General features: G+C 46.4%; 2 protein-coding genes across 3 annotated transcripts in view; one reads left to right on the plus strand and one right to left on the minus strand.

Moving 5' to 3' along the window:
* Positions 1-14,598, minus strand: part of GLO1 (glyoxalase I) — a 295,016-nt gene that overhangs the window by 95,129 nt on the left and 185,289 nt on the right. The gene's annotated exons all lie outside the window — the stretch shown is intronic.
* DNAH8 (dynein axonemal heavy chain 8) overlaps positions 1-14,598 on the plus strand; it is a 329,757-nt gene that overhangs the window by 64,406 nt on the left and 250,753 nt on the right. Inside the window, exons 20-21 of the mRNA XM_060243601.1 lie at positions 3,445-3,589; positions 12,931-13,043. Coding sequence (XP_060099584.1) covers positions 3,445-3,589; positions 12,931-13,043 — 258 coding nt within the window. The remainder of the gene's footprint in view (positions 1-3,444; positions 3,590-12,930; positions 13,044-14,598) is intronic.

Here is a 14,598-nt window from a genome sequence, read left to right on the forward strand (position 1 = left end):
TGCAGTGATTAGAGTTTTGGAGTAGAATCCCAGATATGAATCCTCACTCTGCCATAGAAGCTTACTGGGTGACCTTGGGCCAGTCACTGTCTCCCAGCTTAATCTGTCTCACAGGGTTGTGAGATAAAATGGAACAGAAGACAATGGTGTAAGTTGGTCATCTTGCTAGTAGGTGGATTCTTGAGCGCTCCCGCTTGCGACTCCCCCTGATCGGGCAGGAGGAGGGGTGTCACTGATGTGACACCCCCATAGAGACCCTGGAGGGGTCTCTTAGGCATGGGGCTTTCACAGGGGAAAGGGGGTGCAACGGCTGTTGCTCCTGTTTCTTTTGTGTGCTCTGAAGCTCTTCCCGTCTTGATCGCTAATACAGCAACAAAAGACGAACACTCGACTGTTTGTTTTTCTTTTCTCTAACAAGCTTATCATCTATCACCCCTCTATCTCAAGCATGACAAATCTGCAATGCAAGTAGGTTTTGTTTTCAGCTGCCAAGAGTAATGGGTCTTTTTCAGATTCTAATGATTTAACCATTCAAAAGAAGGGGATGAGATCATTATCTCTAATTTCCCTGTGAATGAGGCCGTGAAAAGTCAAAGAACATCTTTAAACACTGGAAGCAATTTGAATCAATCGGAATATGGACAGTTAAATCAACCCTGATCACAACTGGATATTTGTCAAAGAGACTATTATTTGGCTTCAATACGGTCTGAACAAAATGAGATATCTTTTAGAAGGATTTTTTCTTTGTTGTCTGATTTAAACTCATATGTTAACATTTAGAACTACAGTTGGAGGAGACTAAGAAGGATGGGCTGTCTGGGACTTTGAGTTCCTTTGTAAGCAGGATTAATGGACTGAGTTTGCTGACAGAGAAAAATGTCTTTGCTAAGTGAAATTTCTTATAAAAAGACATTTTAAGCAATTTGAAATCTCTGAGGCAAGATCTTGGTTTATTGGTTGATTTGATCCAGAAGCAAGTGGCAGCTTTTTGTTGAAAGCTTGCGAAACCTCAAATCTACATGAGCAAAGTGCTAATGAGAACCTGGTGATGTCTGTGGAATCGAAATGGGAGATTCAGCTGTTGGGAAATCAACAAAAGAAAATTAAAATGGAACCTTATGGTATATTTAAAAAAGAGGACTGGAAATGGAGGCTGATTCAAGCTAGGATGAGAGGAACAAAGGCTGTGGAATTCTTATCTTATTCGAGAAGGATGACTGCATTAGGAAGTGAGAAGATGCATTCCAACCAGAAAATCATGATGTGGAAATCTTTCAGAAAGAAGACTCTCCTGAAGTTGACTTTCCTCAGTGGGTAGCTGGACATGGACTTTGTAAGAAAGTTGGATATGTGAAATCAGAAGGCTAAGTGAAATGTCCCTTTTATTTTTTTTCTTTGTTTTTGTTTGTTTCTGGACTATAATAAGCTGCCTTGCTTAAAATAATATGGATTTAAAAGTTAAAGGGCTAAAAAGTTTTTGAAAATAATTTAATGTAAAATGATTTGTTTTAGATTAATTTTTAAGAAGGCAGATTATGTAATTTCCTGACAAATTGCTGAACTTGTTTTTAATAGATAACGATGTTAGTTTCTATGTTTGTTAATCTTATAAATTAAACTATAACTCAGGAGGAAAAAAAAATTCTCAGTAAGAAGGATTTCCTGAAATGTTTTTATTTTGGAAAGTTGGGTAGGTAAAGCTCAATAAGAACCGGTTTGAGATTTTTATCTTTGGGTCTTAAAAGGTGTTTTTCCTAGTCTAATAGGGAAGCAAGAGATGGATTAATTGTTAAAAAGGTAGACAATACAGATGTTATGTAAACTGCTAGACTTGTTTCTTTAATAATAATGCTCCTCAGGAGAAACTGTTGATATTAAAATAGATGTAATACCAGGTTGTATTTTTTTCCTTTTAGGTTTTTTTTTTAAGGATAAAGATATACATTTTTCATGTCTCTGTTAATGAGGATAGTGATAACCTGTTAAATTACTTTGGGTTTTTTTTTTAACAAGATTAAACCAAAGTAGTAAGTTTTGTGTTGAGATTGCTCTGACTTGTGCAGATTTATATGTGTGGAAGAAGAAATGTTTAGACTTGTATTGCAAATAATAGTTCGGTAAAAATATTTTATAATGGAAGATAAAGATGGCAAAACATATGGAGAATTTTATACTTGCAGGTAGAATGAATTGGATATCTTATTTGGAGATAGACTTAAAATTGATATGTTTGTATTTTTCTTCCCCCCACCCCCATCTTTCCCATTCTGTGTATGCTCTCCCCCCTTCTTTTTTATTCTTTTTTTCTCTAGTTAAAACTAATACAATTATATAAATTAGACAATGGTGTAAGCTGCTACAGGTCTCCATGGGGGAGAAAGGTGGGGTATAAATTAAATAAATAATAAATAAAGCTGAAGATTTTCCAAAAGAAAGATGAAAAGAAAGGTGCATGGGAAGAAGAGAAGGAAGCAGGGAAAGGGAGGGGAGGATATGAAGCTGTCAAGATGAGAGACAAAAATAGTGTGGGGAAGGAGATAAAGAGTAAAATGAAGAGATGTCTGCAGATTCCTTCCTAGTAATAATAATGGCAGCAATAACATCTGAAAAGGTCACTGTGGCTGGATCCAGACTGGCATTTTGAGCCATCACACAGACGGAGCAAAAAAGCATGACTAAATGTGTGCGCCTCAAGTTCTGCTCCTGCTCCCAACTTGTCCGAAGGCCATCCCAGTTGTGCTGCAAAAAGCTGCCACTTCCGAAGTGGTAGCTTTTTGTGGCCTGACTGGGATGCCTTTGGACAGGTTGAGGGCGGAAACAGGAGACAGCTGCGCACATTTGGTGGTCACACTTTTTTGCTCTGCTCGCATCCCGTCTGTGTGCTGGCTCAAAATGCCGTTCTGGACCCAGCCTGTAAGGTGCTTGACCTCCAGAATTACTATACGAACTGATCTTGCAAGTATCTTTTTTGAGGCATATCACTAATATTTAAAGGATGGTTTTCCACAGAAGAGCTAGAATGCCTCAAATCAGTGAGCCTACTGGTTTGCTAGTAAATGTTTCAACTTTTAAACAACACTGGCACTAGTAATATGACTATTTGTGTTGCTGCTAGAACACAAAGGCACCGTAAAGAATAAATCTGCTGTTCTAAGGTAAATTTTTGTGCATTAGACCCCAGTGCTGCTCCAAAGCCCAAGGAGATGTAGATAAATCACAATTCAGTACTTCCATCTCCAAAGCCACTGATCTAGATACTTATAAATATCAAATACATTTTAAAACAAGTTTTTAATTATAATAAAATACATTCTAAAACAAGTTTTTATTGGTAATATTTAATAGCAATAAAATGCACAATTTTGCTCAAATGCTTCTATTTTCCCCTTATACATGTGTATACTAAACATCCTAAAGTGCCTTATTGTATATCACTGACAGACATATACCAAAGAGTGGGCTGAAATATTAAACAACAGAAGCAGACACATAGAAGGTGCTGTACATGAACTGATATCTATATTTGAACAAATTTATGAAGTCAAGCGTGTTAAAAAGCCACCTCTCAAAAGATTTCCAACACAAGGTATATGTGTGTAAGCAAAATGATCTTACTATATTTATAGAAATGTTTTATCGTCTCTATTACTTTTCTGTTCTGCTGATGTAATTAGTCTGTAGGTCTACAAGAACTCAAATGGATCAAATTAATGATCCATTTATTTAAATCTGTATGTAGTTAATGCAAAATTAGAGAACTGTTCAAAGTCCATGCAAAAATTAATACCAGGACGTGGGTGTTTTGTTTTTCACTTCACCAAAATCAAAAATATAACAATTCTGTTTCTCACTCCATAGAAGAATTTCTTTTGATTTACCTTGTTTTATCTACAATGCCACTCCCCACATTTCATTTCTAATTTTTTCTTTTTGTTTACAATGATTTTAATATTTAGGATGAGAGGAAGATATTATAACAAGCATTATTATACATAGATTTTTTTCTTTCAGTGACTTACTCAAACTTGACAATTCTATAAAAATTAAAAGCCTATATTTTCTTCAGCAACTGAACTGCTGCTGCTTCTTCCAACAGTCACGTCCCAATTTCTTATTGACCACACAATTCAAACTGTTCTGTTGCCAATTGTAGCTTGAAGTTCTGTTGGACTGGTCTCAAGATATAGCTTATCCAAAACCACTACAGCATTAGCTAACATTGTTTTGTATTACATTTCAAAAATTTATCTCCTTCAGCTATTGTTTTATTTTCCATTTTTCCTTTAGATTATCCCATGTAGTTAAAAAGATGTTTTTGACTCCTACCAACATACAGTGATTCAATAAATGCATCACTCTGGGTCTTGTTGATGAATCCTGAGGGACTGATATTGTGGGGCAAAGTGAAGCAGACTATTCCAGCTGCCTTCCTTTTCCTGGGGTGCGGTCACATGTCACATTAAAAGTGGGTGTGTAGTGCTCAGATCTGAACCGCTGAATATTGATTGGATGCAGGGCTGTTCAGATGAGCATCCAAGAATGCTCATCTGAATGCTGTAGCAGTCCTCAGATTCAATGGGAGCTCACAGGAGCACAGCTCCTGAACCTTTCTGAGAGTTCCACCTCCTCCTTCTGAGAGTTCCACCTTCTTGTCCATTGAATAGTATGTACAGCTGCATAACAATCCGTGGATGAGCTTTGCCACCTATTTTTCTACAAAATGACCTCTGTGCTATAGTATTACTACATTTAGGGACAATCTTCTGGTTCTGTGGCCTTCTTGCTGTAGCCTCTTCTCTCTGTTCTTCCCTCTCTGTACTTTTCCCATGATCCACCTCTTTTGCTGAGCAATGTCAGAATGTTAGTTATTCCTGCTGTTATTGCTACTGATCTGACATAATTGACAGGGGCATGATTATTTTTCACTACACAGTATCATACAATCATAGAGTTGGAAGGGACCTCTAGGGTCATGTAGTCTAACCCCCTGCACAATACAGGATATTCACAAATACCTCTCCCCCATGCCCAGTGACCCCCACTCAAAGCCCAGAAGATGGCAAAAAAGAAGTAGAAGAAGAAACTTTCCAGGATCCCTGGCCAAACTGGCATGCAGAAAAATTGCTTCCTGACAAACAGCATTTCCCAGAGTGTGTAAGAAAGAACCACAAGAATTAAGCACAGATCCAACCCTTCCTGCCCTCCCTCTCATGATCTGCCTAAGTTCAAATAAACAGCATTGCTGTCAGATGCCATCTAGCCTCTGTTTTAAAACCTCCAGAGAAGGGGAGCTCACCACCTCCTGAGGAAGTCTGTTCCACTGAGAAACCACTCTGTCAGGAAGTTCTTCCTAACGTTTAGCCAAAAGCTCTTTTGATTTAATTTCAACCTATTGGCATGACCGGCCCTGCCACTAGGCAAACTAAGCAACTCTCAAGGGCCCTGGCTTTCTGGGGATGCACCTCCCATGTGACTCAGTGATGTTATCAGTGCAGGGAGGGAGGTTCCAGAACTTAGTCTTGCCTAGGGTGCCATGCAGTCTAGGACCGGCCCTTCCTGTTGGCTATGGTCTGGCCTTCTTGGATAACAGAAAACAACTCCACACCATCCTCTGTATGACAGCCCTTCAACTACTTGAAGATGGTGATCATAACACCTCTCAGTCATCTCCTCTCCAGGCTAAACTTACCCAGCTCCTTCAACCTTTCCTCATAGGACTTGCAGACCCCTCACCAAATTTGTTGCCCTCCTCTGCCTATATCCTTAATTTTGGTATAACCAGGAGCTGTTTAGTTTTTTTTTTCTGAACAGCTCTCACACACACCCTGCCTGCCACATCACACACTGCTTTTTAAATTCTCACTGTCATAAGCAGTGTGTCATGTGGTGAGGGTTAATACTTGATTAAAAGCAAACAAACATAAGATATATACTTAAACTCCCTGCCAAACTGTTCTCTAACTGTTGTGGGCAGGAAGTTGGTAAACCTGGAACCCTTGGAGCTGGCTATACTGGAATACCAACAAACTCAGAAATAGAACTGATATGGCACAATCTTTAATTGTCTTAAACATCTTAAATTGCCATCTGCATTGGGTTTTTTTTGTTTAGATTGGATGTTTTTAATGTTTTAATAGAACTACTGTTATAATTTTTATGCTGTAACCTGCCCAGTTAGCAAGGAGGGTGGGATAGAAATTAAATTAATAAAATAAAATAATACTTACATTGGGTTTGAAGAACCAAAGCTGATGAATGGAAGGACTAGAGGCTCTGGTCACTTTGCTGGGGGAAGAACAGACTAATTCTAATCAAGTAGGTATAGAATCATATATTCATAGAGTTGAAAGGGGCCATACAGACCATCTAGTCCAACCCCCTGCTCCATGCAGGATCAGCCTAAAGCATCTCTGACAAATAATCATCCAGCTGCATTTTGACGACTGCCGATGAAGGGGAGCTCACCACCTTCCTAGGCAGCTGGTTCCACCTCTGAACTACTCTGACTGTAAAAATTTTTTTCCTAATATCCAGTCAGTACCTTTCTGCTTGTAATTTGAGCCAATTGCTTTGGGTCCTATTTATTTATTATATACTTCTGAAAACAAGTAGAATCCAAATATAGTATGGGAGTACTTGGGGGAGTCTCTGTCTAGGGCTCCATAGTGGGTTTTGGCAGTCTTTTGCAGAATGAATCAGAGGCGGCCCATCCACTAGGCAGTCCTAGGTGGCTGCTTAGGGCACAACCTGGGGACCCTTCCACCCACTGTCACCTCTGTGGCAAGGGAACTAGCTGGTCACAGCCATGGCACAGGCGGATGCCTGTGTTTCAGAGCATGCCACCAGGCTGCCATCACTCTGCTTCATGTAGGGTGGCCAGATCGTACCAGTCACCCGGGAAAGTCCCGATTCTGGCCCCCAATTCCCACCTCCCGGGTTGGCTATACCGGGACCATTAGAGATCCCTGTTTAGCCAGCGAGGAGCCGGCGGGCCGCGCGCGCGGTCGGGGAAGGCGGCGAGTGAGGGACCGAGCGTCCCTGCGCGTGCGCACGGCGGTGTGGCGGGCTCTGCTAGGGTGGTCATAATGTCTGAAGGTCAGCCAGGGACACCTTTTGGGGGGGGAAGGTAGGGGTGCGCGCGCCGCCGGAAACAGGAAGTGACGTCACTTCCGGTGACGTCACTTCCGGTGACGTCGTGCCGCCGGCGGAAACGAAGTGATATCACTTCCTGTGACATCATCCCCCCCCCACGCCACCTGCCAGAAACAGGAAGTGATGTCCCCCCGCGCCACCTGCTGGAAGCAGGAAGTGACATCACTTCCTGTGACATCACTTCCTGTGACATCACTTCCTGTGACATCACTTTCTGTGACATCACTTCCTGTGACATCCTGTGACATTAGTGACAGCAGCCTGTCACTAATAACACATGTCGAGATGCAGGACAGGAACCCGGAAGTGACCGACAGGCTGCTTCAGCGTGCCGCTGCGCCGGCCCCCTGGGCCCCACAACGATGGGACCGATGCCACAGGGACGGGCTCGAAACACTCTATAACCCCTCAGAAGAACAGTAGTCTAGCTCGCTTCCCCCGAGCCCTGCCGCCATAAGCCTCAAGGGGGCTCATTTTGCGGCATCTCCCGGCGGGAGGGTGGCACCCGCATGGGACACATATCAAATGAAAGAGGGGGGGCAGGGCTATCAGAAACAGCAGGTGGAGGGAGTCGGGAGACCACCCCACTGGGGGATCCACACCCCGAAAGTGATGAAGGTGGCGCAGATAGAGCCAACAGAGCAAACAGGACAAAATAAATAGGCTGCATTATGCAGCACAGTTGAGAAAGTGCCTTATCCCATATACTGATGAAGTAAATACAGGATCTGAGAACAAAACTGCACCAGAAGACACAAACACAAAGCTCCCTTACACTGAATCAGTGCTTGGGTCCACGAAAGTCAGTATTGTCTAGTCCAGTCACAAACACAAAGCTCCCTTACACTGAATCAGTGCTTGGGTCCACGAAAGTCAGTATTGTCTAGTCCAGTCACAAACACAAAGCTCCCTTACACTGAATCAGTGCTTGGGTCCACCAAAGTCAGTATTGTCTACTCCAGGGGTGGCCAGAGGGAGGGAGGGAGGAAGGAGGGAGGGAAGGAAGGAAGGGAGGAGGGAGGGAAGGAAGGAAGGAAGAAAGGAGGGAGGGAGGGAAGGAAGAAAGGGAGGAGGGAGGGAAGGAAGGAAGAAAGGAAGGGAGGGAGGAGGGAAGGAAGAAAGGAGGGAGGGAAGGAAGGAAGGGAGGAGGGAGGGAAGGAAGAAAGGAAGGAGGGAGGGAGGAAGGAGGGAGGAGGGAGGGAAGGAAGGAGGGAGGGAGGTTAGGAAGGAGGGAAGGAAGGGAGGGAAGGAAGGAGGGAAGGAAGGAGGGAAGGAGGGAGGGAAGGAAGGAGGGAAGGGAGGAGGGAGGGAAGGAAGAAAGGAAGGAAGGGAAGAGGGAAGAAAGGAAGGAGGGAAGGAAGGAAGGAAGGCCTGCCGCCCCCTCCCGCCAGCCGCCCCCCCCGCTTTCGGCCCCCCCTGCTTACCTTGTACCAGGGCGGGTGGCGGCCTCTCCTCCGGGCAGCTGGTGCTGCTGGCGGGGCTGGCGGTGGCTGCAGAGGCCGGGGAAGCGGCGGAGAGGCTGCCGCTGGTCTCTGGAGGGCCTCCAGGGACCAGCGCCGGCCTCTCCACGGCCTCCGCTGGTCTCTGGAGGCCCTCCAGGGACTAGCGCCGGCCTCTCCGCGGCCTCCGCTGGCCTCTGGAGGGCCTCCAGGGACCAGCAGCGGCCTCTCCGCGGCCTTCGCGAGCCTCTGGAGGCCCTCCAGGGACCAGCGCCGGCCTCTCCGCGGCCTCCGCGGGCCTCTGGAGGGCCTCCAGGGACCAGCGACGGCCTCTCCGCCATCTCCGCGGGCCTCTGGAGGGCCTCCAGGGACCAGCGGCGGCGGCATCTCCGCCGCCTCCGCGGGCCTCTGGAAGGCCTCCAGGGACCAGCGGCGGCCTCTCCGCGGCCTCCGCGGGCCTCTGGAGGCCCTCCAGGGACCAGCGGCGGCCTTTCCGTGGCCTCCGCGGGCCTCTGGAGGGCCTCCAGGGACCAGCGGTGGCCTCTCCGCGGCCTCCGCGGGCCTCTGGAGGCCCTCCAGGGACCAGCGGCGGCCTCCCCGGCCTCCACCACCGCTGCCGGGCCCCGCACGCGGGCGGGGAAGGCGGCGAGTGAGGGAGCCAGCGTCCCTGCGCGTGCGCAAAGCGGTGTGCGCATGCACAGGGACGCTGGCTCCCTCACTCGCCACCTTCCCCGCCCGCACGTGCGGCCCGCCAGCTCCCCGCTGGCTATACCGGGACTTCTAATGGTCCCGGTATAGCCTGCCTGGGAGCCGGGAATTGGGGGCCGGAACCGGGAAAGTCCCGGGAGACCAGGACGGTCTGGCAACCCTAGGCTCTGTGCATGCGCGGGGCCAGGAGAGTGGGCGGTGTAGGGCCCGCCACACCGCCGTGCGCACGCGCAGGGACGCTCGGTCCCTCACTCGCCGCCTTCCCCGACCGCGCGCGCGGCCCGCCGGCTCCTCTCGCTGGCGTAGGGCCCCGGCGGCGGCAGAGGGGGAGGCGGAGGCCGTGGCCGGAGCGGGAGGCGGGCCGGCGGCGCCTGCGGCGGTGGCGTGGTAGCGGGAGGCCCCGGGTCGGTGGGCTCGGCCGCCTCCTCCTCAGCCGCCGCCAGCCCCCCCAGAGTGGGGCTGAGGAGGAGTGTTTCGAGCCCGTCCCTGTGGCATCGGTCCCATTGTTGTGGGACCCAGGGGGCCGGCGCAGCGGCCCGCTGAAGCAGTCTGTCAGTCACTTCCGGGTTCCTGTCCTGCATCTCGACCTGTGTTATTAGTGACAGGCTGCTTCGGCGGGCCGCTGCGCCGGCCCCCTGGGTCCCACAACGATGGGACCGATGCCACAGGGACGGGCTCGGAACACTCTATAACCCCTCAAAAGAACAGCAGTCTAGCTCGCTTCCCCCGAGCCCTGCTGCCATAAGCCTCAAGGGGGCTCATTTTGCGGCATCTCCCGGCGGGAGGGTGGCACCCGCATGGGACACATATCAAATGAAAGAGGGGGCGCAGGGCTATCAGAAACAGCCGGCGGAGGGAGTCGGGAGCCCACCCCACTGGGGGATTCCCCCCCCCCTAAGTGATGAAGGTGGCGCAGATAGAGCCAACAGAGCAAACAGGACAAAATAAATAGGCTGCATTATGCAGCACAGTCTCACTGGAATCTCACTGGAATCTGACTGGCTTCTCAGCGTGGAACCCATTCTCTCTAGTCTTCTCACTTTGAAAAAAGTAAAAAAAGAGTTTTATTTAACTTTATTTCCCCCTTTCCCTCTCTATAAATAATCTTGGTGTTTCCGGCGGTGATATTTGGGGGATTTTTGGGGACGTCACAGGAAGTGCTGTGAAGTCACTTCCTGTTTCCAACAGTGGCATTTTGGGGAAATGATGTCATTTGGGGGAAATGATGTCACAGGAAGTGATGTCACTTCCTGCTTCCGGCAGGTGGGGCGGGGGAAATGATGTCACAGGAAGTGATGTCACTTCCTGTTTCTGGCAGGTGGCGCGGGAAATGATGTCACTTCCTGTTTCCACCGGTGGCATGACGTCACCGGAAGTGACGTCACTTCCTGTTTCCGGCGGCGCGCGCACACATTCCTTCCCCCCTCAAGGTGTCCCTGGCTGGCCTGCAGATATTATGGCCACCCTAGCATGTGTCAGGTGTGGGAGGTGGAGCGAAAGCAGCCTGCTGGTGCGCACTCTAAAGTTCAGTCATTGTGCGGCACAGCTGCTGCACTCACCCTCGCCCTCTAGTGGCAGTGGGAGGGGTGTGGCATGGACAGGGCGCCTTGCCTAGGGCACTGCCATACATCAGAACTCTGGAGCCACTCTAGAAAGAATTATTTAGTTATTTGATGATATGTTATATAAGAATGTGAAATTATAAATAATATAATTAGAAATGACAGAATATAGTATTGGTTATATGACAATGTTGTCTTTAACTGCTCCAGTGGTAAGCATCAGACAAACATGTGTCTGATAATTAGCTCGATGTTGTATTTGCATTGATTAGTTAACAAATTGAGCTGGACAGCTTTTCATCTGCAGAAACTGCAGATCATTAAATATTATTTAGGAAAAGGAAAACATTTGTTCATATCATTGGAGGCTACAGTCCAGTGCAGGTTTAGGCACACAATCCCGTATGTTCTCAAAGTTTCAGCACACTACCTCTATAATGGATTGTAGCCATCCAGTCTTGTTCCTCCATACTAGGCTCATCAATTCCTATTCTGGAAATGTTTTGCCCAATCTATTAATTGTGCTGTTCTCAGTAAGCCAGTTGACTTAATATATGTATTACAATTCAAATCAGGGGTTCGGTTCAGTTCCTTTCAATGAATTCAGAGAAGAAGATTGATTTAGGCATTGTTAGCATTCAGAAATGTAAGATGACTAGAGCTAAAAGGGCATGTTTTATTAAAGAACTAATAAAATTCCAGTGCAAATGTTGTGTTTATACACAGAGAACCTGCCTCTTGTGGTGTTCCCATTTGGTTCCTGCCTATTTGTGTTTGATGCAACATTGCATAGGAGCTTACATAGGATTACCATATTTTGAAAGCAAAAAAGAGGACATATTTCCTGACTGACTACTTCAAACAAGTGATCACTAATAAATCTAATTTAAAACCCCCCTACTATTTAAGCTGTGATAATTGCTACTAACTAGCAATATTCCTAACCTTCCAATCCCAAAAGAGGAAATTTTCATCAGTTTTTTTCAAAGAACTCAAAAGAGGATGGACAACCAGAAAAAGAGGACACATCCTCTAAAAAAGAGAATATCTAGTAACCCTAGCTTAAATGCATGCTGTCTTAATTCACATGATTTCCACACTTCATTTGGGTGGTGTAGGGTTGCCAGGTCCAACTCAGGAAATGCCTGCAGACTTTCCCATTCCCTAAAATAAATAAAAATACAGCAGTGCAGTTCCCCTGAATACAGTCTTCATTTCCTTATCCTCTTTTTTTTGCCTTCAGAGGGCTCCCCAGTAGATACACTTCCACTCAATGAAAGTGTAATTTGTCATACCGCCACAAGTCCCTTGTCAGGCTTTGGTAACATTTCCAAGCATAGCTTTATCAAGGGACACACACACAGAGAGCAGCCAAAACAAACACAAACAGTTTGCAAGCCCCCACTTTCGTGATCTCACTGGGACAATGGTATAAATCACTCTACTCACTGTAGTTTCTGAGTGTAACAATCTACTTTATTTCAACCAACTTCTTAAGATTAATACAGGAAAATGAAAGTAAGGAAGAGAGCAGCCTAAGGGGTGGAGTTTTTCTTCATCCTATTATCAGGTTCTAGTTAACTCTTTACTATCCATTCTACGATACACACAACTTCTGAAACAAATGCAAACCAAATAGAGGAACTGTGCTCTCGCCCTTTCTCACACTCACCAGGAAGAGCCCCATGGCTCTCCCTGCTCTCTCCCACATGCAGTTTTTGTCCTGCTGAGATTTAAGGGCACACACACATTCCCAAACACAAGCAGTTACTTTGCAGGTTTCTTCTAAAATGTCCTGATGAGATTTAAAGGCATGTTAGGGCTGTTGGGGTGAGGCAGCAAGGAGGATGCTGCAAAAATGGGGATCCCCCATCCAGACCTGGGGGCTGGCAGGCCTAGAGTGTTATTTGGCCTCTACTGGAGCAGGATCCAGCTTTAAATCAAGTGTGTGAATGGCAAGCAGAGGCAAGGGAGCAGCAGTCCCTGTGCCCCATATTTGTAGGTTCAGCTTTTGCCTTCTTCAAAATACTATAAATGAAATCAGTTAAATTTTTATTTTACTTCAGAAGGGAAGCATGTAGCATTTGGAGGTGGAGGAATAGAGAAGAGTTCTTCTGGAATTTCCATTGTTTCTAGTGAGGAAGCCGAAGACAGTGAGAAGGAAGATGAGTTTAAAAAGGTACTTCATTGCAAAACAGTTAAAAAAAACCCATACATTTTAAAAGAGATTACTGAAAGTGAACAAAATATACTTTTTAAATATACAGTAAAAACTGTCTTATCTGGCATGCTGGGGTGCAGCCCATTCCATTGCTTCCTGCTCTCAAGCTACAGCAGACAGTGGAGAAATAGGGTTGCCAACCTCCTGATGACAGAGATCACTTTCTCTAGAGAAAATGGCTGCTTTGGAGGATGAATATGGCATTATACCCTGCTGAGATCCCTCTCCTCCCCAAATTCTGCCTTCCCCGGCTCCTCCCCCCCACAACTCCTGGCACTTCCCAACCCAGAGCTGACAATCCTATGAAGTAGCAAGCTCAAGGTCCTGTCCATGGTACCAGGGCTTGCATGGTTGCTGAGAGAAGGTGAAGGAGGAACAGGAAATAATTCTACACTATGGGCATCCCCCACCCCTTGGCAGCAGGAGGAGCAGGAAGCACCTGTGGTTGAGAGCTGACCAAGAAGTACTTCTAGCTGCTCTGCTGCTTGCTACTGCACATAAGCAGGCTAAGGAAGAGCAGGGAGTGCACTCAGCCATGGGAGCTGCCTGCTGGGGCTGCTGCCAAGTAAGCAGTGATCATGGCTGAGAACCAGCTGAGGAGCACTCCCTGCTCCTCTGCCACCCACTTCCACATGAGAGCAGAAAGAGGTGTAGCAGGCAGCTACTGGACAAGTACTGAACAGCTGCATGTTTCAGCTGGGTTTCATCATGGCTGCTGAACACTAAGCATTACTGGGTAGCTAAAGCTTTGGTAACCACCATATTGGGTCAATCTGCAACTCCACTTTTCCCTGGTTACTGGTTAACAAAGCTTCTACTGTAACTTGATGCCAATGATCAGGAGAAAAATATCCTATTTCTTTAATAAAGCTTAATGCAGGGATGTCAAATGTCCAGCCTGCAGGCCAGAACCAGCCTACCCAGGGCTTTAATCAGGCCCCCAGGGCTCTTTTCTCCCCGCTCCTACCATTCCTGTCCTCACCGTTTGAAGTTCTGAGGCTGACAAAGTTTCCTGATCTTTCAGTTCCCTTTGTCTGTGCTCCAATGTATTTAGATCATTTCACTTTCAGTGTTCCTATACAGACAGCTGAAGCTCAGGTTTCCTGGAGTTATGTCCTTGCAAATAAAGGTTTGATGCTTTGAACAAGCTTGTCTCTGCTCAATGAACCTGTCCTAGTGAGTACTCTAACCTAGGAACCCGTACCCAATAGGGGATATTACACTGCATTGCCAATCTGAGTAGACCTGGGGGTGGGGGATGGAGAAGCTTGCAATATCATTTCATTGTTTTCCCAGGCTCAGAGCATTTTATATTTTTAGTTTCTGCTGTGAACCTTGTGCTTTTTCTTGATGTTTTTCCATTGTAAACAAAATATTGCAGAAGTTTTAAGCATGTTTGTATTTTAAGTTAAAACATAATATATTTAATTGTGTTTGTCTGTATCCTTTAGAAAGTTTATATCTCTGCTACATCACATTACATTTTATGACACACATGGCTTGGCCCCACAAA

Source organism: Heteronotia binoei, chromosome 1, assembly GCF_032191835.1.
Source record: "Heteronotia binoei isolate CCM8104 ecotype False Entrance Well chromosome 1, APGP_CSIRO_Hbin_v1, whole genome shotgun sequence".
NCBI lineage: Eukaryota > Metazoa > Chordata > Lepidosauria > Squamata > Gekkonidae > Heteronotia > Heteronotia binoei.